At 48.5% G+C, this 25,000-nt stretch overlaps 2 protein-coding genes across 4 annotated transcripts in view; one reads left to right on the top strand and one right to left on the bottom strand.

Moving 5' to 3' along the window:
* LOC143021360 (uncharacterized) overlaps positions 1 to 3,247 on the top strand; it is a gene marked incomplete at its 5' end in the record, with an annotated part of 4,646 nt that extends 1,399 nt beyond the window's left edge. Inside the window, one exon of the mRNA XM_076178796.1 lies at positions 3,221 to 3,247. Within this exon, the coding sequence (XP_076034911.1) occupies positions 3,221 to 3,247 (27 nt within the window). The remainder of the gene's footprint in view (positions 1 to 3,220) is intronic.
* Positions 1 to 25,000, bottom strand: part of LOC143021716 (limbic system-associated membrane protein-like) — a 606,415-nt gene that overhangs the window by 358,077 nt on the left and 223,338 nt on the right. The window lies entirely within an intron of this gene.

The raw sequence follows: 25,000 nt of genomic DNA, 5'->3' as shown, positions 1-25,000 counted from the left end.
CCACCACCGCCGCCACCACCGCCGCCACCACCGCCGCCACCACCACCGCCGCCACCACCGCCGCCGCCGCCACCGCCACCACCCCCGCCGCCACCGCCACCACCGCCCCCGCCACCACCGCCGCCGCCACCACCACCGCCGCCACCCCCACCGCCGCCACCCCCGCCGCCGCCACCGCCCCCGCCGCCACCACCGCCGCCGCCTCCACCGCCGCCGCCTCCACCGCCGCCGCCTCCACCGCCGCCGCCACCACCGCCGCCGCCACCACCGCCGCCGCCACCACCGCCGCCGCCACCACCACCGCCGCCACCACCGCCGCCGCCGCCACCGCTGCCGCCACCACCGCCGCCGCCACCGCCGCCGCCGCCACCGCCGCCGCCACCTCCGCCGCCGCCACCGCCGCCGCCACCGCCGCCACCGCCACCACCGCCGCCACCGCCGCCACCGCCGCCAACCACATCCGCCGCCTCCACCTCCACCACCACCACCACCACCACCACCACCACCACCGCCACCACCACCACCACCACCACCGCCGCCGCCACCACCACCACCACCACCACCGCCGCCGCCACCACCACCACCACCACCACCGCCGCCGCCACCAACACCTCCACCACCACCGCCGCCGCCACCACCACCACCACCACCACCGCCGCCGCCACCACCACCACCACCACCGCCGCCGCCACCACCACCTCCACCACCGCCGCCACCACCACCACCACCACCACCTCCTCCGCCACCACCACCACCACCACCACCGCCGCCGCCACCACCACCACCATCACCATCACCGCCGCCACCACCACCACCACCACCACCACCACCACCACCACCACCACAACCACCACCACCACCAGAGTATCGTTGCCACATGACCGAACTGCAATATTACTACACCGACAGCAGTGAACCCGCAAGTACAACAGCCGTAGGCCGTTGGGGCGGTGTAGACAACCAGGGGGAACGGGGGGAGGGGGGAAGAGGGGAGGACAGGGGGAGCGAGGTGGTTGCGGATAGAGGGGAGTGGGAGCAAGGGGAAGTTCTGGGGAGAAGGGTGGGGGGACAAGAGAGGAGGAAAGGGGAGAAGGATACGGAGAGTTAGGGTGAAAAGGAGGAGGAGGAAGAGGAGGAGGAGGAGGAAGAGGAGGAGGAGGGGGTATGTCGCCTCGTTGTCTGTGCGTGCTGAAAGCGGTGGTTGGGAACGGGCGAGTTGGAGGGGGGGGAGGTGTGGAGGTGGGGAAGAGATGGAGGAAGAGGGTGGGAGAGGTGGAGGATTGAGGGAATGAGGATGATGGGGGGGAAGCATGGTTAAAAGGAATGGACGCTGGATGGGGAGGTTAAGGAGGGGGGGAAGAGGAAGGAAGCAAGATGAGGAGGGGAAGGAAAATAGGAGTGAAACGAGGACATGAGGGGAAAAAGGGAGGGATGGGGTTGGGCAGGGTAAGGGGGACAATATGAGGGAAGCAATGAGAAGGGATGAGGGGAGGAAAGAGGAGGGGAGGAAAGAGGAGGAGAGGAAAGAGGAGGAGAGGGAAGAGGAGGAGAGGGAAGAGGCGAAGAGAGCGGGGAAGGAAGGGATGGGGGAGGAAAGAAGAGGGGATAAGGAGGAGAGGAGGAAAGTGGAAAGGAGGAAAGAGGAGTGGAAGAAGGAGAGGTGGAAAGAGGGGGGAAGGGAGGAAAGAGAGGAAGAAAGAGGGGAAGAAATAGGGGAGGTTACAGGGGAAGAAAGGGGAAGAAAGGGGAGAGGAGAGGGGAGGAAGGAAAGTGAGGAGGGAAGAGGGTAGGGTAGAGGAGAGGGTAGAGGGGAGGAAAAGGCAGATATAACGAGAGGAGAGAGGGAGGGTGTAGGCTAAGAAAAAGAGAACGAGGGGATGGTAGAGGGGAAGAGAGAGGGGAGGAGAGAAGAGGGGGAAGAGGGTTGACCCCTGGCCCTGTCTCCGTTATAAATGAGAATATGGGAAGTGGAATGAAGGAAGGAGACGGAGAGGGTACAGCCTGGAGAGGGGGGGGAGGTGGAGGGGGGAGGTAGAGGGGGGAGGTGGAGGAGGAGGTGGAGGGGGAGACAAGGAGAGGAATGGTAATGGTGACATTACAAGATAAATTATGGCGATGGTCCCGTCACCAAATATTTCATACATGTCGCTGTTCAATTAAAGTTCTCCCCGGGTTATGCTGAGTATGTTATAATTATGCACATAACACGCGGGAACACCAGTAATAACAAAAATTCTTTCACAAAAAAAGTCTAAATATTTATATATGGAGGCTCACAAACAAACACACACACACACACACACACACACACACACACACACACACACAGAGCATGTGTACAAGTTTTAATAAGTATAATAGATATAATCTACTAAATATATACAAAATAAACTAAATTTTTAATAAATATCATAGAAATAATCTAATAAATATATACAAAATAAACATGTATATACAACATCCACTCCACACAAATACAAATCCTAAAATAATACATTAAATGTTGTAACCTAGTCTATCATACGAACAGACAGACCAAGGGTTACATTAACAATTCGATAACAACAAGAACAGCGAAGAAGAGAACGAGAACAGTAACAGCGGGTGGATGAAATTGCAGTCTGATGTCGATAAGAACAGAGAGGCGGTTGGTAAACACAGACGACGCGGGGAGAAAAGCGCGGGAAAGTACTCGAGGCGACGACATGACGTCATCTGGTCGATTTGGGAAAAAAAAGTACAAGAGGACATGCCGACAACCGTAGACATCAAAGGCAAATTTTTAATAAAAAAAACCAAAATGAACTGACGGAAATGCATGCGAAATATCAAACATGACAATCACTGAGAATATCATATACAATTTTTCCCTACCGAATTGAAAAAATAATTAAATAAATAAATAAATAAATAGAAAATAAACGTCATATGTACACAGCCTCTCCCCCCACCAAAAATAATAATAATAAAAATAAAAAATAAAAAAAAGGACTGGGCTATTGACAGTCGAGAAAAACACTAAAATTTACGACTAATGAGCATACAAAAATAATCTGAAGAAATTCTTAAAACTGGAGTTAATGAGGCGGCTTTGAGTCTACCCATCACTTGGTGCCTGAACACATAATAGCCAAAAAAATACAAGGGGAACTGCGAGGCATCTTACCGACGGTACAAGCATACAGGGATTGAGCCCCTTTACATAAGCCATATATCACAGATCGCCACCACAGTTGGTCGAGTTTGAGGAAAAAAAAAAAAAAAAAAAAAAAAAAAAAAAAGAGTAGGAAGACAAAGGCAAGGCAATACCAGCCTCCCATGCAAATGAAATCGGAGAAATGGCGAGGGTACAGATTCGAAAAAAGGGGGGGTTGGGGTTGGGGGGAGGGCAAGCAAGCGACACTGGCGAAAATGGTGAGAAGAGTATGCCCACGGGGAAACTGGAGCATGTGAAACGAGATATATATATATATATATATATATTATATATATACACACACATACACACGACTCGACGTCGTAGTGGTAGCGTTCCCGGCCGCCGGTACGGAGGTCAAAGTTCGAATTCCGCCCAGGACTAAAATAATTTCAGTATCGCTGCGCTGCGAGTAGTTACTCTAACTCTTGTATGCCGGGAGTTGGGTGTGTGCGTGCGTGTAAAGTCACAGCATTACCCATGGATCGGTCATATATATGAGCTCTGAACTCTCTTCCGGGAGGGAAATAGCTGTCAATCACGAGTCCAACACGTGATCAGAGACCATAGTGGGGAATCACACTCACAAACGCTCGCACACACACATACAAAAAGACATGGAGATATAGGGGTTAGGGAGGGAGGGAGGGAGGGAGAAGGAAATGGGTGAGAGGGGGGGAAGAGGGAAGGGGAGAAAGAGTGGGGGGAAGGAGAGGTAGAGGGGGAGCCTTCTTAAAAAGAAGAATGATTTAAAACAGAGAGACAAAACGCGTGATAAATGGAGAGGCAGGCAGGGAGGAAAGCCACGAAATAAAACACAGACGACTCGAACTAATGGCACGAGCGAAAATGGCGGAGAGAAAATTACCGGGGGAAAAAATCAAGTCGACTTAAGCACAACTTGACGAAAGTAACACGAAATGACGGCGAAGACGACGACGACGACGACGACGACGACGACGACGACGACGACAAGAACCGAAGAATAAAGACAGACAAAAAAGGAGAAGGAAAAGGAGGAAGAGAATGAAGAGGAAGAGGAGAATGAAGAGGAGGAAGAGGAGAATGAAGAGGAGGATGAATAGGAAGAGGCGGAGGGGAAGAAGGGCAGCAAGAGAAGGAAGAAAAGAGAAGGAGGACGAAGAGGTGGTGAGGGAGAAGAAAGAGGGGGAGGGGGGAGGGGGAGGGGGGAGGGGGGAGGAGGAGGAGGAGGAGGAGGAGGACATTGACGAAGAGGCGCTAAAGAAGAAACTGAAAGAGGCAATGCAAGGGGTCTGAGCACAAGCAGAGGGGAGGGGAGGGGAGGGGAGGGGAGGGAAGGAGGAGGGAGGGGGAGGGAGAGGGATGAGGACGAGGAGGAGGACGAGAGGGAAAAAAGCAAACGCAGTGAGGGGAGACTCAAACGCCTGATGCAGATATTGGGGAAGAGGGGCAAAAGAGGGGAGGTGGGGGGAGAAAGAAAAGGGGGACGCGGGGAAAAATATGTAGGGAACCAGGAAATCTAGGGAATTATGGAGGAGATGAAGGAGGAGGAGAGGGAGGAGGAGACGGAGGAGATGACGGAGGGAGAGGAGAAGACGGAGAAGGAAGAGAAGGCGAAGGAGGAAGAGAAGACGGAGAAGGAAGAGGAAGATGGAGTAAGAAGACGGAGGAGGAAGAAGAGAAGATGGAGGAGGAAGATGAGAAGACGGAGGAGGAAAATGAGAAGACGTAGGAGGAAGATGTGAAGACTGAGGAGGAAGAGGAGGAGGAATACGAGGAAGAGAAGAAGGCGGTGAAGGAAGTGGAGGAAGAAGAGCAGAAAGAAGGAAGAAGAGAAAGAAGGAAGAGGAGGAAGGAATAGGAGGAGGAAGTGGGAGCGGAAAGGGAGGAGGAAGGGAGGAATAGTGATACTGGTATATTGAAAGGGGATGGACAGAGAAGGAGATATAAGAGAGAGAGAGAGAGAGAGAGAGAGAGAGAGAGAGAGAGAGAGAGAGAGAGAGAGAGAGAGAGAGAGAGAGAGAGAGAGAGAGAGAGAGGAGGAGGGAGGAATAGTGATACTGGTATATTGAAAGGGGGTGGACAGAGAAGGAGATATAAGAGATAAGAGAAAGAGAGAAAGAGAGAGAGAGAGAGAGAGAGAGAGGAGAGAACGGAGACCACTGTCGTTTGAAGCGTATTTGCATACTTCATCATGGAATATCATTTTTCCGAGTCTTTCTTCTACAGGCCTTCAAACGATTCTATTAGGGAGACCCACCCCACAAGAGGAGGGGGGGAGGGGAAGTTTCCAGGTCCGCTTTACCCTCAATCAAGCCTTATTTGAATGTCGTTAGGAGATTTTATTCACCCTGTGGTGGCGCCATCGAGCTTGTACTGGCTGAGTACGAGGAAAGGGGGTGGGGAGGAGTTGGGAAAGGGGGAGGGAAAGAGGGTAATGGGAAATGGGGGAAGAGGGTGTAGGAAAAGGGTGGGGACAAGGGTGGGAAAAGGGTGGGGACAAGGGTGGGAAATGGGTGGGAAGTGGATGGGAAGAGGGTGTGGGGAAGAATGACCGGGGAAAGTGGTTAAGGAAGAGGGGGAGAAGAGGGTGGGGAAGAGGATGGGAAGAGGATGTGGGGAGAAGGATTGGAGAAAAGAGTGAGGGAAGTAGGGTGAAGACTGGGGTGAGGACGGTGGGAAGAGGATGGGGAAGAGGGTGTGAGGAAGAGGATGAGGGAGGACTGTGTGGGGTGAAGTAGGTGGGGTGAAGTAGGTGGGGTGAAGTTGGTGGGGGAAGTGGGTAGGGGGAAATGTGTAGGGTGAAGTGGGTGGGTGAAGTGGGTAGGGGGAAGCGGGTGGGTGAAGCGGGTGGGTGAAGTGGGTAGGGGGAAGTGGGTGGGGGAAGTGGGTGGGGGGAAGTGGGTGGGGGAAGTGGGTAGGGGGAAGTGGGTGGGTGAAGTGGGTAGGGGGAAGTGGGTGGGTGAAGTGGGTGGGTGAAGTGGGTGGGGTGAAGTGGGTGGGGTGAAGTGGGTAGGAGGAAGTGGGTAGGAGGAAGTGGGTGGGTGAAGTGGGTGTTGGGTCTCAACTGTGGGTTGCCAACATTCCCAACAATTGTCAGGCGTGTATCTGAAATAGTCCAACAATTACCGACTAATTGGGCTTCGATTTCGAGGACATGCACGCGCACACATACGTCCGTGTGTGTACATGCACATGACATGCGTACACACGCTCACACGTGCAAGAACGCGCACTCAAAAAGCGCGCACAGCAAATGCATTTATATTTTCCCTTACATATCACACATGTACATAACTCTCTCTCCCCTCCCTCTCTCTCTCTCTTTCTTTGTTATTCATTTTCTTTCTCGCGCGCATGCATGCACGCCCGTATGCAAACACAGTCACAAAAAGAGAAAAAGGGAGAGAGGGAGAGAGAGAAGAAAGCAAGAAAGAGCAAAAAAGACCAATAAACAACAAGACAAAAATAAAGAGAAAAAATAAGAGAGCAAGGTAGAGCAAAAGAGCAAGACAGAGAGCAAGAGAAAAAAGTAGGGGAGCCAGAAAAGAGCAAGAGAGAGAGAGCAACAGGCAAAGAGCAAAAGAGAGCAAGAGAGGACGAGTGCATTATACACGTACAGGCTCAGAAGCAAACACACGACGAAGCACCAAAAGCACACAAGCAAGCAACCCCTCCCCCCGTATCCTCGGAGTGCTCCTAGAAGTAAACAGGGGCGCAAACACATTAGAGCGAGATATGCAGAAGCAAACAAGTGAAGAGTGCTACGACGACATGCACTAACACTCGTACAGAAGAATTAAAGTGATTAAAAAAAAAAAAAGAGAGAGAGAGAGAGAGGCCCGCACAAACAGTAACGAGATCTCTCTCTCTTCACGCTCTCTTATCTCGGCAGTATATCCTTCTAATCCAAACACACGGACATAAGCTAGTAAACAATACGTAACAAAAGTAATAATTACATAAAAAGATAGATGAAATAATAAATAACGCATACTCACGTAGGCGTAAATTGAATTCTAAATTCTAAATATATAAACACCAATTAAATAATAATAAATAAACAAGTTGACAACACTAATGAAAATAATATATATGCGGTAAGAAAAAAATAAACATGTGAATATATATATATATATATATATATATATCCAAGCTAGTTAAATGCATTGGTAAAATGAACTGTAGCTCCCACTTCCGGATATATATATTTTTTACGGTGATAAGTATATTACGTACGCTGAAGAGGATCACAGTGATCGTAATATACAACTTTGTAATTTTTCTTTTCTCCCAAAGCGAGATATACAGCTCATTCTATATATATATATATATATATATATATATATGCACACATATATATACATATACAAAAATTTCGGATCCAGGGGAAAGTAGCAAAATGGCCAGAAGAGCGAATCTTTAAAGCGAGATAGATTGTAAGCGTGGAAAACCTTAACTGATGCAACGAATTCCAAAGCAGAGCACACAGTAGAATTATTTTATCTTTCAATCTCTTTTTTTTTTTTTTTTTTTTTTTAGTTTTTCTTTTTACTGAACTATCCCCCTCCACGGCACTGGAGGGAGGATTTGTTATTTGTTCAACTGCAGACCCCCCAATCCCCCATCCTCTCCTGTTTTCCAATGCAGGCATTGATGATTTTCATGTTCATTCCGGTGTGCGTGCGCTTGCGTGCGTATGTGCATATGTGTGTGTGTGTGTGAGTGTGTGTGCGTGTACGCGCGTGTGCACAAGTGTGTGTGTGTGTGTGTGTGTGTGTGTGTGTGTGTGTGTATGTGTGTGTGTATGTGCGCGCGCGCGCTCTTCACTAAGGTTTTTTCCTGCCATCTTTTCTATTACATGTGTAACTTTGCTGCGTGGAATCTACTTAATATATCCCCCCATCCACTACGTCTCCCCAAACGGGGGGGGGATGTGGGGAGAGTATATCAATAGGTGAACAGTGGCGGATCTAAGATAAAAAATTTGGGGGGGGTCTAAACTGAATTTTGGAAATATATATGACTGTTTGATGGGGGCTAACCTGAATTTTATAAATATAGATGACTCTTTTAAATAGATTTGCTTTTCAGTACGAATGTGATGATTATGAATATAAATTAAAGTATACGTTCTCACCTCATTTAATTTCTTTCAAAATATATTGGACAAAAGTAATACATACATACATACATATACCAAGGCTTTTTCCCCCTTCCAAGGGAGGTAGCCAAAAAGGGAAAGGCATAAAAACACTCCCACCCATTTCATCCCTAAATACACTCCACACCCCTCCCACCCTTCCTCTCATCTGAGCACCTCCTGGATGACGGGTCATCCCTGCACCCTGCCCACCGCCCTGGGTCAGAAGCAGTGTCGCAAGACACAGTACATCCACAGCGAGGCCGCTTCATTTAATCGGCGACCCCCCCTCTCCGTCCCCCTTTACAAAAGTAATACTTAACCTTATATTTCTAAAGACCTACCCTCAATGTGTTGAATATCCTTCCAATTATTCTCACTGGTTTTACTGAATGATGGGAATAAAATCATGTCACTGTTTTACTGTTTTCTGCCACATACCGGTATACACGAGGCACGTTTCTCGACCTCTGCAATGATATAAAGAAAAACAAATTTGGGGGGGCTCTCACCCCCCCCGTATTTTATGCTGTCCAATGGTTCCTTAGCCCCCAATACCTCCTCACACGAGCTGAAGAATTTATTCACACTCTTACGAGCGTACAACCAGCGTACATACTCAAACGTATGAGTACGTACGTGTAAAATATTACGCACATTCATACGCATCTCATGTACTCAAGATACGCACCTGCACGTAGTACATTACGTCCTTGAAAAGAGAGAGCTCCATTAATTACACATACCGTTAGCACGCCTATGTATTATAAACGTTATATGATAAACGTTACGAACGTTTCGTACTGATGTCACACACACAACGCTTACGTTCAACTTTTTTTTATTGACGTCATCAACTGGGGTCAACTGGGGGAGTGCAGAATATCGTATTATAACGTCACTGACGGTGTTACGATGCCTGTTGGGAGGGAGGGTAGAGAGTGGGGGGAGTGGGGGAGGGAGTAAATGGAGGAGGGGATTGAGTGGGGGAGGGGAAAGGAGTGGTGGGGGAAGGAGTAGGGGGAAGAGGAAGGAAGGGGGAGGGGAGGGAGTGGGGGAGGGGAGGGAGTGGGGGAGGGGAGAGGAAGGACCGAGGTGAGGGAGGGAGGGGAGGGAGGGAGGAGGGGGAGGGAGGGAGGAGGGGGAGGGAGGGAGGAGGGGGAGGGAGGAGGGGAGGGAGGGAGGAGGGAGGGAGGGAGGAGGGAGGGGAGGAGGGGGAGGGAGGGAGGAGGGAGGGGAGTAGGGCTAAGTATCTGATGTGTGACTGGACCATCCCCAATCCCCTCCCCCATCGCCCGCACCCCTCTTCTCCCCACCTCCTTATCGTCCCCATTATCATCTTTTTCTCCTTTTCTTCCCACATTTCCCCCTCTTCACCCTCCCTTCTCTCACCATTTTCACATCCTCTCTCTTCCCCACTTCCCCCATGCCCCTTCCTTCCCCCAACTTCATTATCTCCCTATTACCTAACCATTCCACCCTTTCCTCCCAATCTCTCCCCACTCCAACCTACCCTCTCCCCTCTCTCCTCTTTCTCCCTCCTGATCATTCCTCTTTATATTCTATTTCTAGAATAAACTCCCCTCTCCCCATATGGCTCACCCCCCGGCTGACTTCCCCATTTAAGCCCCCATTCCTTTTCCCTACGCTAACAATCCCCCCATTAACCATTCCTTAACTTTGTTGATTATTAACCCATAACCTAATTGTGCACATAGGGCAAGAGAGGGAGTGGGAGAGGGTGAAGGTGATTATCATCGAGATAGATTTTAGGGAATAAAGATGGAGAGAAATAATTTCAATGGGAGTAGGAATAGATAAGGGGGTTAGAAAGCTTCAAGAACCAATGGACAGCGGACTGGATAGGGATGAGGATAAGGGGGAGGAAGGGGAAGGCATAAGATAGTGTACTCTTCCTCCCTCCGTCACCTCTCTTCATCTCCCTATCCTTCTTCCCCATACAGCCTACGGCCTTCCAGCCTTCATCCCCACCTCCTCCTCCTTCGCTTCCTCCCACCCTCCCCTACCCTTCCGAACCAAACCACCCTACAAACCTCTATGGTGTCAGCCCCGCAAACCTAAAAGAAACATGTATATAAAATAAAACGAAATAAAATAAAATGAATATACATGTAAAAATAAATAAACAAAAAGAAAAAAGAAATCCATTTCCACCTCTTCCTCCCTCCCTCTCCCCTCCTATCATGTCTTCCTCCCTCGCTTCCTCCCCCTACCCCCCACCCTCCCCTCCTCTTCCCCCTTCCTTATCTCCCTTCTCCAATGGACCGGGATTTCTTGGATCGTCCGGCAGGATAAGGCCGATTTGGTTTTGTTGGATCGATTGCGGGTTGGTGGCTGTTGCTCTGGACTCTGCGTCTCTGTCTGTCTGTTTATCCAGCTGTCTCTCTGCCTGTCTTTCTGTCTTTGCCTGTATCAGTTGAACTGTGTGCTTTGCAATGTTATTGGTGCATCTTCGTGTGTATACTTGTCAGTTTCTTAAAAGTTATATATATATATATATATATATATATATATATATATACACACATACACACACATACAAATAAAAGCCTGTGTTGAGCAGTAGGTTCGATCCCCGGGAAGTGCAAAACCACTTTCATGGCTTTCAAACCCTTCGCTCTCCACAACGGTTGACACCAGAGGTGCCATATGTCGGAGTCTCATATATGTTAGATCCTAGTCAGTACGGTCGAGCTGATTACACCGACTTCAGGCTTTATTCACAACCCCAGACATGCCAACATATATATATATATATATATATATATATATATATATATATACATATATACATATATATGCAAGAATAACGTGCGCGCGCGTATGCAGACTTAATAAAAAAAAAAAAATTCTATGGCCAACAAGGCGACAAAAATGAAGACTCTCAATAAGCAAAGTTTAGTTGCTTTATATCCGACTTCAAAAGTCAAGGAGTCAGTCCGCTGATCTCAAAAGAATAAAAGTCCTATTGACCCCGGTTCGATTCTCACTTGCTCTTGCAAAGTGCACACATGCATATACAATGACATACATTCATACATACACATTCAGATGAATTATAGAATAATGAATAAACAAAAATGAAACAAACAAATACATTAATAAACAAATAAAACAAATGATAAATAAACAAAATCAAAATAAACAATTAATACAGGTACCGACCTTACCTAAAGTAGGCCAGCACATTCCTGTACACTAGTTCACTCGATCTACACCTAAAAAGGCCCTACACGACCAATAATATTGCGCAATATTCCTTATTGTACTGTATTATTGACGCTGATGGTACTGAAGAAGCACACGTGTTTGGCCTGTGCATTTGGTATCCTCATTACATTGGTGCAATTCCATCCCTGCACCGTCAATAATATTATACAATACGGAACATTGCGCAATAATATTGATCGTGTAGGTCCCGCATAAAGGACTCCAACTATTGGTTCCAGAGTCTCCATTACCTGCAAAGAGAGGAAAAGGACGTCAAAATACACATCACATTGGCCCTGAGCTGAAACATTTGATATCATTCTGACTGACATTAGACGTCTTTATTCATTCTAAGGTAACTTATCTGATGTGTGTGTGTGTGTGTGTGTGTGTGTGTGTGTGTGTGTGTGTGTGTGTGTGCGGAATAGTAGAAATAATAATAATAATAATAATAATAATAATCTGTTTATTGAGTTAACAACGATACAAAGATACTCTGACAATATACAATTCATGTCGATTTTAGTACTGGTCTAATTTGAGTACATAATGTGCAGGAAGCCCACAGATAATGGTTTGTTTGCTGCGATCGAGAGGTCGGGGCCATGTCAGTGTTAATAAGGTCGAAGGTCGTTTGATCGTTGCTTGAGTATTTGTGTGTGTGTGTGTGTGTGTGTGTGTGTGTGTGTGTGTGTGTTTGTGTGTGTGTGTGTGTGTTTTGTGGCAGTAATAACAATGCAGTCTACTTTAACACTTTCGTTCTGGAGTCAAACTTGGATATTTTATTCCTTATTTCCTGAAACTATTTCATTCACCCGAGAAAAACCTTCCTAAAATAAATACATAAAAAAAAAATCCTGCCATTCGCACATGTTATTGTTGCTGCTGATTTTTTTTTTTTTTTTTTATATTTTGGGTGATCTCCCCTCCCCCATTATATTAGGTCAAACTCACACTAGTCGAAATCTGCCATTTTCCATTTATTTCCAAAACCGCCCAATTTTCGGGAAAAAAAATCCGCACGTAATTACCCCTCTTTTTTTTTTTTTTTATACTTTTTAAAATTATTTTTGGGAAAAAATCAGCATGTATTACCCTCCAACATTTTTTTTTTTTTTTTCTAAAGAAATTTGGGCAATTATCTGGTCTCGTTTCCGAACCGGAGCGCCTGTCGGCTTCGATGGTCAGTTGAAGAGGAAAAGGAAGAGATTCCCCCACCCCCCACTGGACTCTTTGCAAAGCGTAAGTCGTGTCCATTCCCCTTTAAGGCTTCCGCAGTGCGGTGGCACCCCTCACCGCTTTTTTTCTTTTCCCCTTTTTTCTAAGGTCCGGCAATTCTATTCAGCTGTGGCAAATTATGTACAACACATTCGTAAACGGAGAAAATGAGAGGGGGAAGGTGAGGGGTAGGGAGAGAGGGAGGGAGGGAGAGAGGGTGGGAAGGTTATTTTATTTTATTTTATTTATTTTTATTTTTTTTGGTGGGGGGAAGGAGGAAGAGATAGAGGGAGGGAGAGATGAGGAAAGAAACAAATAGCGAGAATGAGAGAGAGAGAGAGAGAGCGAGAGAGAGGGGGAAAGACAAAGAGAAACAGAGAATGAGTGAATGAGCAATACAAGTAGAAATAGAGAGAGAGAGAGAGAGAGAGAGAGAGAGAGAGAGAGAGAGAGAGAGACCCATGGATTTAAACTCTGTTAGCCAAGCAGGCCAACACACAATATATAAACCCAATTCTGACACTTTTGCTGACTTCAGAATCTCCTTGCTGCATTTCTCTGGCGCTATCTTGCTGACAATAGTACCTTCCGCTCGCCTTTACTGACCGAACGCCCCCCCTCGCCTTACAACCCTCCCAATTACTCCCCCTAACCTCCACTTGTCTCTCGCTATCTCTGCCAATAGTGTCAACCACGCTAGTGACGTCATAACATTGGCTCCGCCCCCTAAAAAAAAAAAAAAAAAAAAAAAAAAATTGTATGCTAGTATGCTTCCCCTCGCTGGGGGGTCAACTCTCCATCCACACAATTGAAAAGTTGAGGGAAAAGGGCTGCCTTCCTGAATATATTTTAACAGGAGAATGACAAGCTTAAACTAAAGTACATGAATTTGAGGATAGCTAGGATAAATTAAAGATTAGGTGACGGGATCCATTGAGCGTTGCCCCTTTTCTTGTATACCGCACTGCCGATCACGAGTCCAACACGCGATTCAAGTCCGTCGTGAATCTCACACACACATCGTTATTAATATCAATAAAATTGGCGTCGTCAATTGCACTTCTCTTCATGCAATTGGCACTGTTGCAATCAAACATCTTTAGTAATTCTATTATTCTTTTTTCTTCATGGGATTGTTTCTGGCTTAGTTGCGTGTTTTAATAATCTTCCTGGAATTGTGCCAAGATTTGGTCAACGTTCGATTTATTCGTCTTTTTCTTCGACCTATTTGTGGGCAAAATTTCGACCAGTTTCGACCACTAAAATTTCGACCAAATTTTTGAAAAAAATTTCGAAGACCAAAAATTGTGACCAATACTTTGACTACCAAAATTGGGACAAAATCTTCGACCACCAAAATTGCGACCAAAAAACTTTCACCACTAAATTTGCGACCAAAATTTCGACTACCAAAATGTTGACCAAAATTTCGATGATCAAAAATTTTGACCAAAATTTTGATGACCAAAAATTTTGACCAAAATGTCGATGACCAAATTTTTTTTACTCCATCTTACACTTTCTTTCCATCTTCGTTTTACCTTCATTCTTTTTATTTCGTTATTCCCAGCGCCTTTACCAAACCCTTGTCCGAATTTACCACTATAGCCATTTTCTATTATCTTCTATCATCTGCTCCACACATATTATCTATCAGCGTCATCACCATCTTCGAAGAACCTAGACACATCAATCTTCATCTATCATCTCTGTCGGCGACATGCTATGACACATGCGTCGCTGTTGCAGTTTTCAATATCCCCCCTTACCCCCCCTCCCCGACATCGCCGTTATTATTCCTAACATCATTATTTTCACCAAGTATCATAATTTTCGCCAGACATCATTATTTTCACCAAACAGATCACTCGTCCATCTTCGTTGGCCTCGGCGCTGCGTCACATCTTCCCCTTCCCATTCCCCTTCCCCCTCCCCCTCCTCCTCTTCCTCCCCATCTCCTCTCTTACCCTTTTGTCGTTTCTTACACTCCTCTCTCTCTAAATCTTCCTTTCCTTTCCTTCTTACTCCCTTTCCCTTCCCCTCTTTCCTTACCTACCCTTCCACACTTTTTCCCTTCCTCCTTCCTCCCATTCTTTCCAAACTAAGCTCCCCTTCTCATCCCCCCCTTTTCCCTCCATGAACCCCCTACTCTTACCCTCCTCCTCCCCCAAACCATTCTCCTCCTCCTCACCCCATCCCTTCTTTATTTCCCTCCGTAGTTTCTTCCTCCTTGTTTCCTGCCCTTCACCTCCCTCTCCTCCCCCAATCCCTCCCCTACCAGCCAAGTGTCCTTTAGGTCCTGTTCACAGTAGCGGCTAGAACCGCGCGGAAACCGCGGCGGTAACGCATAGACCAAAGAAAATTTCTGCGGTTGGGTGTGACCGCTCCACTGACTTACATTGTAACTGAACCGCCGCGGTTCAAACCGCTAGTGTGGACAGAGCCCCCTCGTCTTATCCTTCCCTTCACTCCTTTGGTTACCCCTTCCTCTCCACTCCCCTCCCGCACTCCTCCTCCTTACTCCACGTTGACTCCCTTCTATTTGTTCACTCTATTCTGTAACTCATAATCACCCTTAATCTACCTCCTCCTCCTTCCACTTCTATTTCCACTCAAGAAAAGAATGCCGATCATTTTTAAGTTTTGCTATCCATCATTTCCCCCTTACACCTTTTGCTCGGCGCCGTTATTGGCCTACTGCTGCCACAGCCAATGGCGGGTGACGCGCAACCTCCAACCTTCTATTTGGTTAAATGCGACCTTAGATTCGGTTAAAATGATCAGCTTCGTTCTTTGCATCTCGAAGCAAAACAGACCCATTCAAAAACAAAGAACGAGTGCTTTAGACAATCGTTGGACGATCATCGCTGCCGAGCCATGAACGATCATCTTTGAGCGATAATCGTACCGAGCAAGACGTACCTTGAGATCTCTTCTTTACCACACAATACTGTCCAAGGTTAGAAGCGCTGGTTATAGCCCACAAACTCTCCCTTCACTTTTCCCATTCCTTCCCTCCTTCCATCCCTTTTCCCTTCCCTTCCCATCACCGTCTGCCTCTCACATTGTTTCACACCTTTCCCACCCCTTCCCCCTCCTCCCTTCTCCCTACTGGGGGGTTTAGATCATGAGCGCGGCTGGCCAACGGGATGGAAGCTAATTTCATTATCTCCATAATACCTTACGTAATGCAGACATATGGGGGGGTAGTCGAGCGAAGGCTTTGCCGGATGGAGGGGGGCGTGGGCGGGTGGGAGTGAGGGAAAAAGAGGCGTGGGCAGCTGAGAAGGGGGGGGGAGTGACCAGATGGGAGAGGGGAGAGAGCAAATGGGAAAAGGAAGTGAGTAGCTGGGAAAGGGCAACTGGGAGAGGGGAGAGGGCAGCTGGGAGAGGGAGGAGAGTGGGGAGCTGGGAGAGGGCAGCTGGGAGAGGGAGGAGAGTGGGGAGCTGGGAGAGGGCAGCTGGGAGAGGGAGGAGAGTGAGGAGCTGCGAGAGGGGAGTGGGGAGCTGGGAGAGAGGAAAGGGCGGCTAGAAGAGAGTGGGCAGCCGGGAGAGAGGGGAGGAGGCAGGTGGGAGAGATGGGAGATAGGGGACTGGGCGGTTGGGAGAGAGGGGACTGGGCGGTTGGGAGGGAGGGGAGATAGCGACTGGAAGAAAGGGGAGAAGGCGACTAGGAGAGAGGGGAGCAGACGATTGGGAGAGAGGGCGAGAAGGCGACTGGGAGAGTGGGGAGAAGGCGATTGGGAGAGAGGGGAGAAGGCGATTGGGAGAGAGGGGAGAAGGCGATTGGGAGAGAGGGAGAAAGGGGAGAAGGCGGTTGGGAGGGCAGTGGGCAGATAAAGGGGGAAGAGGTGAGGGTGAGGGAAGAGGTGAGGAGGAGGAGGGAAGAGGTGAGGGTGAGGGAAGAGGTGAGAAGGGGAAAGGGAAGAGGGGAAAGGGAAAAGGACGACGTGATGGGGGAAAGGGAAGAGGTGAGGAGGAGGAGGGGGAGTGAAGAAGTGCGGAGGGGGGAGGGAAGAGGTGAGGGAGCGACGAGATTGGTGGGGGGGAGAATTGAGTGGACGGCGGGGAAAGAGGATCGTGGGCGGTTGCGAGCCCTATAGGGAGATAATATTATGGGGAATATTTCTCTCCCCATTGTTTGCGCCCTTCAACCTGGACTAAGCAGGCCAGGCACCGCAACCCAACGAATTATATATTTATCAGTAACTGTCACTTGTCTTGTCCTTTCTGAGCACACACAGTGGTGGTGGTGGTAGTGGTGGTGGTGGCGGTGGAAATGCGGTATTAGTGGTGGTAATGGTGGTGTAAGTGGTGAAATGGGGTTTTTGGTGGTGGTGAGTAATGGTGAGTAGTGGTGAGTGTAGGTGAGTAGTGGTGAGTGTAGGTGGGTAGTGGTGAGTGTAGATGAGTAGTGGTGAGTGTAGGTGAGTAGTGGTGAGTGTGGGTGAGTAGTGGTGAGTGTAGATGAGTAGTGGTGAGTGTAGGTGAGTGTAGATGAGTAGTGGTGAGTGTAGGTGAGTAGTGGTGAGTGTAGGTGAGTAGTGGTGAGTGTAGGTGAGTATAGGTGAGTAGTGGTGAGTGATGGTGAGTAGTGGGTAATGGTTACGGTGGTGATGGTGGTAGGTGGTGGTGACTGTGATGGTAGTGTAGGTGCGGGTGTGACAGTTTCTTGGCAAGACGAGGAAGTTGGCTGATTGGTGAAAAAGTGTTGTTTGCTTGCCTCCTCTTCCCTCTTCCCTCCTCTTTCCTCTTCTTTCTTACTCAGAAACACAAATAATCTTATCTTCTCGTCCGCAAACTAATTTCACTCCTCTCACTCTCATCTCTTCCATTCCTTCCTCACTCCCTTCACTACTTTTATATTGCCTCATCTTCACTTTTATACTCCCATACTCCCTTACTCCCCACCCTTTCTCATCTTTCCTCTCTCTTCCTTTACCTATCTTCCCGTAACTCCAACACACACACACACACACACACACACACACACACACACACACGCTGACAGACAGACACAGACACACACGTACACATGGTGAACCATGTTCATTAATACAACAATTTCTAAGAAGCTTAATTCAGTCGCGAATATACCAATTCGCTAATTATGTTGACGGAATACAAACAAGAGAGCAAGGAGAAGGGGGGCGAGGGCGGGCGGCCCCTTTTGGGGAAGAGGCTTCAGGAGGAGGAGGGAGGAGGGAGGAGGAGGGAAGAGGAGGAGGAGGGAGGAGGAGGAGGGAGGAGGAGGGGGAGGAGGGAGGAGGAGGGAGGGGGAGGAGGAGGGAGGGGGAGGAGGAGGGAGGGGGAGGAGGGAGGAGGAGGAGGGAGGGGGAGGAGGAGGAGGGAGGGGGAGGAGGAGGGAGGGGGAGGAGGAGGAGGGAGGGGGAGGAGGAGGGAGGGGGAGGAGGAGGAGGGAGGGGGAGGAGGAGGGAGGGGGAGGAGGAGGAGGGAGGGGGAGGAGGAGGAGGGAGGGGGGAGGAGGAGGGGAGGAGGAGGAGGGAGGAGGAGGAGGAGAAGAGCTGAACGACGAGGAGAAGGGCTGAACAAGGATGAAGAGGCTGGATTAGGGAAAGGATCTGCATAGGTAAAAGGGAAGGGAAAGGGAATGAAGGAGGTGTAGGAATCAAAGAAACGGGAAAGTAGAGAAGGAGAGAGGAAGGGAAATTTAGGTAGAGAAAAGCAAGGAAGGTATGGAAGGAGAAGGGCAAGGGAGAATTGAAAAGGGGAGAAGGATGAGCGAGAGAACGGGGAAGAAAACGGGTGGGGGGGAGCGGGGATATGGTCTCAGGGAGGAAAGACAGCTTGGATTAACTCCTTCCCAACCATGAGGAGGAGATTGGGGGGGGGGGGAGTTGGGGCTGTGTGTATTGTCTTTATTCTGGCTGCCACAAGGCTATTTTATTCACCTGTATGGGACTCCCTTCTGCATCGGTTTTGTAAGATGGATGAGGGGGAAGTAAAGTCTGGAGTGGATTTGTGGAATATTGGGATGCAAGTCCACCAGACCACAGCCGACTGTAGGCTTAACATGATCTAAGGGACGAGGTGGCTTGAGGTCTGAAGTGGCGTGGGGGGCTGAGGTTTAAGGTGGCTTTGGGGCACAGGTGGCCTCGGGGCTGAGGTCTGAGGTGGCTTTGGGACACAGGTGGCTTAGGGGGTGAGGTGGCTTGCGGGCTGAGGTGGCTTCGGGTTGATATGGCTTGTGGGCTGAGATGGTCGGGGGGTGGGTGAGGTGGTCTGGAGGGGGTGAGGTGGTCTGGGGGGGTGAGGTGGTCTGGGGGGTGAGGTGGTCTTGGAGGGTGAGGTGGTCTGGGGGGTAAGGTGGTCTTGGAGGGTGAGGTGGTCTGGGGGGTTGAAGTGGCTTGAGCGTATTGAGGTGGTTTTGGTGTACAAACTCAAGGACTGAAATGGCTTTGGCCCAAATGTTTGGAAGGTGAGGTGGTTCTGTGGCGGCTCTAGGGGGCTGTGGAAGAGTCGTAAACGCGGCGCGACGGTCAGCAGCCAAAACTTAATAAGCTCTTGGTCTGTTTTGACAACCGGAAGTTATTGGCGCCATGTTTGGTCGGTGGGGGGGAGGGGGAGACGAGAAGAGAAATCGACACTCTTACCCCTCCTCCCTTTTCTCCCCTTTCACATCGTCATCTCCCTTCACTCCTTCTGTCCCTTCTCCCACTTCCTCCAATATTTCTTCCCCTTTCCTTCTCTCCTCCCCTTCTCCCTTCCCTCCTCCCCATCCTTCTCCCCTCTCACATCATCATCTCCCTTCATCCCCCACTCCCTCTCTCTCTCTTCTCCTAATTCCTCCAATATTTCTCTCCCTTCAATATCACTTTCCCCTCTCCCAACCATCTCCCCACACCCTGCCTTCACACCCTTCTCCCACTTCCTCCAACATATTTCTCCCTTCCGCATCCTTCCCAGCCACCTTCTCCCCCCTCCTTTACGCCTCACCACCCTTCTCCACCATCACCCCACCCCCTTACCTTCACACTTTCTCTCCTTCCATATTATGTTTCCCCCCACCATCACCACCACCTTCCCCCATCTTTGCAACTTTCTCCCTATCTCTACCAACCACTTTTTCTCCTTCCCCATCCTTTCTCCCCCTCCATAGCCTTCCCCTCACCACACTCTTCCCCTCCCCCATCCTCCACAACCACAACGCCATCTGTCAATTGCCCATAACCCTATTTTCACGTCTTTCCAAAACACTCTCCCCTTTTCCCACCCTTACTAGCCCCAACCACCCAACCTTGGGTATAAGGTCATTTCAGGTTTCGGGACTTCTAAGGATCTGTGTGGCGGAGTGGTAACAATTGGGACTCACGATCAGAAGGACCAGAGTTCAAAGCTCGCGGCGTCCGGGCCTGATTCTTTGAATTGTATCGCTGTTACTAGCTATCTGTTCCAATATTATATATATATATATATATATATATATATATATATACTGTATATATATATACACACACATTATATATACACATACATATATAACGTACACACCTACATAGATTCATATTTACATGTACACATTTTTCTTCACGTTCACCAACCTCCTAAGCCGGCACCTATCGTATACACCGGCTCTATTGACAGATCAACTACATTACCGGCGTTTTTTAACTCACCGGCACCGGAAAGGGGTTTATAGCCGGCCATATACAGAAAACTGTCGATTCCATAAACTGCTTCCATAAGCTCAGCCCCGAGTTGGAAAAAGGGGAAGTATCGGTAGCCTACCATTTACATATAAAAATGGGCACGCCTGTGTCATACACGGGCTGCGTTCTGTACACACACATACACACACACACAGTGCAATGTTGGGTACATAAGCTGTATAAGCTGAAGATTCATGAGTACAGATTTTTCCAGTCCAATAGGAAACTAATGCGTATATAGGCACATAAGCGCAAACACACACACGCACGCACACATACACACGCAAACACACACACATATATATATATATATATATATATATATATATATATATATATAATACTTGTATATATATGTATACATACAATAAAATGTTTTCTGTTAACTCCGATCGTATTACATACTTAAATAATCACATTTTCCTGCGCGCACGAGCAACGCTTTTTTTCCCCCGTGATGCCACTTAGTCTATATTTTCAATCCATTTCGCGGTACGGGAGAGTCAACACAGCGTTTGCTAACACCAACACCTCACCCGCTCTCCCTCATCCACCATAGGGGGGGAGGGTTGGTGATGGGGATATTGTGTGTTGGGGGAGGGGGAGGTGGAGTTGGGGAGAGGAAGGTGAAGGTGGGGTAGGTGAAGGTGGGGGAGGTAAAGGTGGGGAAGGGGGAGGTGGAAGTGGGGGAGGTGGAGTTGGTGGGGGAGGTGGAGTTGGTGGGGGAGGTGGAGTTGGTGGGGGAGGTGGAGTTGGTGGGGGAGGTGGAGTTGGTGGGGGAGGTGGAGTTGGTGGGGATGATGGGGGTGATGATGGGGTGGAGAATGGGGGAGGTAGAGGTGGTGAGGGAGGTAGAGGTGGTGGAGGAGATAGATGTGGAAGTGGGGTGGAATTGGGGAGAGGGGGAGGTGAATGTGGGGGAGATAGAGGTGGAGATGGTGGGGGAGATGAAGGTGGTGAGGAAGGTGAAAGTGGTGAGGGGGGTGAAGGTGGTGGAAGAGATAGTGGGGGAGGTGGTGGAATTGGGGAAAGGGCGAAGTGGAAGTGGGGGAGGAAGAGGTGGAAGTGAAGGAGGATATAGAAGTGAGAGGTGAAGGTAGAGAAGGGGGAGGAAAAGGTGGAGGAGATGGAGGTGGAAGTTGGGGGAGGGGGAGGGGGAGGTGGAGGTGGAAGATGACTTTTGTATTGGTTAGAACATTTGACGAATCAATTCGAAAAAAAAAATCTCGCTCAATTGTACTTCTCCAAACAAACTCCCATAACCCATTCATCCCCTTCCCCCATAATGAGCACCTCATTCTCACCATTACCATGTCTCTACTTAAGGCTTAACTTCCTCTCTCCACCCACATACCAATCTTCCCCTCTTATCTCCCCTCAACCACATTTCCCAATACCCAACCCATTCTCCCCATTTCTACAACCACCCATACCTCATTAACCACACCCCCATCTGTCACCCTCCACTAAAGACAACTCCTCTATATTGCTCTTTACTCCCTCTTTTCCTACACCAAACTCTCCCCCACTCCCCATTTATATCTATCCCCCACCCTCTCCCATCCCTTCCTGATCTCTCCTCGCTCCCCCCATTTCTTTCGTCTTGTGCGGTATACATACACTCTTCCTGCACCCACTTCTCCCCCCCCCACTCCTCCTACCATGCCTACCCCTCAGCATTCCTGCTCTCTCTTCATCCATCCAATCCCCCCTACCCCCCACCTTCATCTTCTTCCGTCCAATACTGTCTACACGCGAAATTGAGTCGATGGAACAGCTGTCCGTCTGCACCCTACTGTCCCCTAGATCCCGTCCCAGAGCAAGACACCGTCTCAGATCGTCCACGACTGTCCACACTGTCTCTTTTTTAACACTCCCCCCTCCCTTTCTTTTCGTTTAATTTTTTTTTTCTCTTTTTCTACTTGGGTGGGAAGTGGGGGGGTGGCAGACGCGTCCACATAATTGAATCGCTCCTCTTCTTCTTGACCAGAGACCTTTCCGCTGCGGACCTCTACAGCACCTTGGGCGGTCAGTGTGGCAACGATGTACACATACACACACACACACACACACACACACACACACACACACATATATATAGTGAGAGAGACTAGCAGGCACACACACACACACACACACACACACACACACACACACACACACACACACACACACACACACACACACACTTCGTGGCGCTGTGGTTAGAGTTCTCGCCTACCACTACGGCGGTCCGGGTTCGACTCCCACCCAGGGCTGAAATAATTTCAGTATCGCTGCGCTGCGGGTGTTACTCCAACTCTCGTGGGCGGGGAGTTGGGGATGTGTGTGTGTGTAAGGTGACAGTGTCACCTACAAATCGGTCATACGAGCTCTAAGCTCTCATCCGGGAGGTTAATAACTGTCGATCACGAGTCCAACACGTGATTCAAGACCATGGTGAATCACAGAGGGAGAGAAAATAGTGGGTATACACACACACACACACACACACACACAGTGAGTGACAGAAAGAACTACACTTCACAGCGGAAAATATACGCAGTGCCGGCTATTTTCACAATTCTGGTTTGTCCCAGCCAAGTCCCCCCCAGCTTCTCTAACCCCTTTTCTTAGTATAGACTGACATACAAGTGCAACAGCGCTCACGTGAAGTGTCAGGCACAACCGTATAAATATATATCCTCTCTGCTCTACGCCCCTGCTCCTGTATTGCCTACACGTATGCATTTTGTGAGTCATTTCGGCTATTCAGGAACTGAATTTCAGTGGTCTGAAAGATTTTATGAGATATATTCTGTTCTGTCCATCACAATCTTTCCCTCCCACACTCACTCTCGTACACATGCACTTATACACGCACATGCACGCACACACACACACAACTATACACACACTGCACGTAGGCACGTGATCAATGTACACACAAAATGCATAAACGCGAAAACAACTTGCATACGTATACACACACACACACACACACACTATACACACACTGCACGTAGGCACGTGATCAATGTACACACAAAATGCATACACGCGAAAACACACTTGCATACGCATACACACACACACATACACACACACGCATACACACACACACACACACACATACACACCCGCATGTGCGTGCCCGCATGCATCCGGCGCCAGGCAGGCAGCTATAATCCCATTAATCCCACTGATCTCTCTTCCTCCGCCATGAATAGTTAATTATTCAAATCATTTCTTTCCCCGTCATGATTAATTCGACGCGGCGACGTATCACCACGTCAGGCGCCAGCGACGTGAACAGGAGCAACGGCCGAATAACAAAACAAAATTATTAAATTCGCGTCCTCTCATGTATAAACATTTCATACTCGAGTGCGTCACGCTATCTTTGAAAATGTTATAGACTGGGTCGTAAGAGGATGATTTCGTTCTAGGCACGTTATGCTCGGTGCAATTATCGCTCAACGATGATCGTTCATGTCTCAACGATGATCGTTAAACGCTTGTCTAGAGCAGTAATTCTTTGTTTTTTTGAATGGGGATGCTTTGCTTCGAGCTGCAAAATACGAAGCTGATCATTTGAACTGACGCGTTTACCCAAATAGGATGCTGAGAAGTGGAATGCGTGTCACCCGCCACTGGCTGCGGCAGTAGGCTAATATAATCGCACCGAGCATTAAAGCACCTCAAGGATTTTATCCTGCCTGGCGTCAGATGATCTTATTCGATTTATAGTTCCTAAGCTTTAGTCAAACGTTGTGTATTCGCTCTGTCCTTGTACATACCATAGAACCCTTTCTGGTGCTCGTACTATGTCGGGCAGCCACTCCAGTGACAGCAAAGCTGATATGAGAATAAGCATGACTAAATAGGGTACGACACCCACCTACAAATACAGTTGGCTTACTGAGTCTGTAGTAGGAAGTGCACACACACAAACACGCACACACACATGCGGATTCTCTGCATGTTATGTACTCAAATTAGTTCTAAAATTAACACAAATTGTACGCTGTCAGTGTATCTCTGTTAAATAAAATTATATATATATATATATATATATATATATATATATATATATATATATTTATATATATATATATATATATATAGCACATGTTTGTACCCATGTAGTGGGAGGCCGGAACCATATTCCTTGGCGCACCTGGCAAATCCGACACAGCAAGGCATTGCCTCACCCATACCAGATCATCGCCGCGTGTTTTGGGAAAGCTCAGAGTTGGGCCATATTTTTTCTTCTCCGCAAACGCGCGTGCGTGTGCTCCAAATACAGACTCAGAGCCCACGTGATCAAAGCACCCGTGATGCCTGAAGACATAGTTCATGAACTAATCCGAAATTCTCTTGCGATAATTTGGAGCGGAATTTATTGGAGTGTGGAAGACGGGAGTGAAAAAAAAATGAGATCAAGAGAATGATATAATGGTGTAGTAATAGTCATGGATGTGATGGCAATAACCTATGAAAATGTTGATGATGATGATGATGATGGTGCTGCTGATAATAGTGGTGGTGCTGATGATAATGAAGATAATGGTGATGGTA

This window comes from Oratosquilla oratoria, chromosome 42, assembly GCF_046742065.1.
Source record: "Oratosquilla oratoria isolate Oo_2021 chromosome 42, ASM4674206v1, whole genome shotgun sequence".
Lineage (NCBI taxonomy): Eukaryota > Metazoa > Arthropoda > Malacostraca > Stomatopoda > Squillidae > Oratosquilla > Oratosquilla oratoria.
The sequence above is the reverse complement of the archived record's forward strand: the minus strand, read 5'-3'. Positions and strand labels throughout refer to the sequence as shown.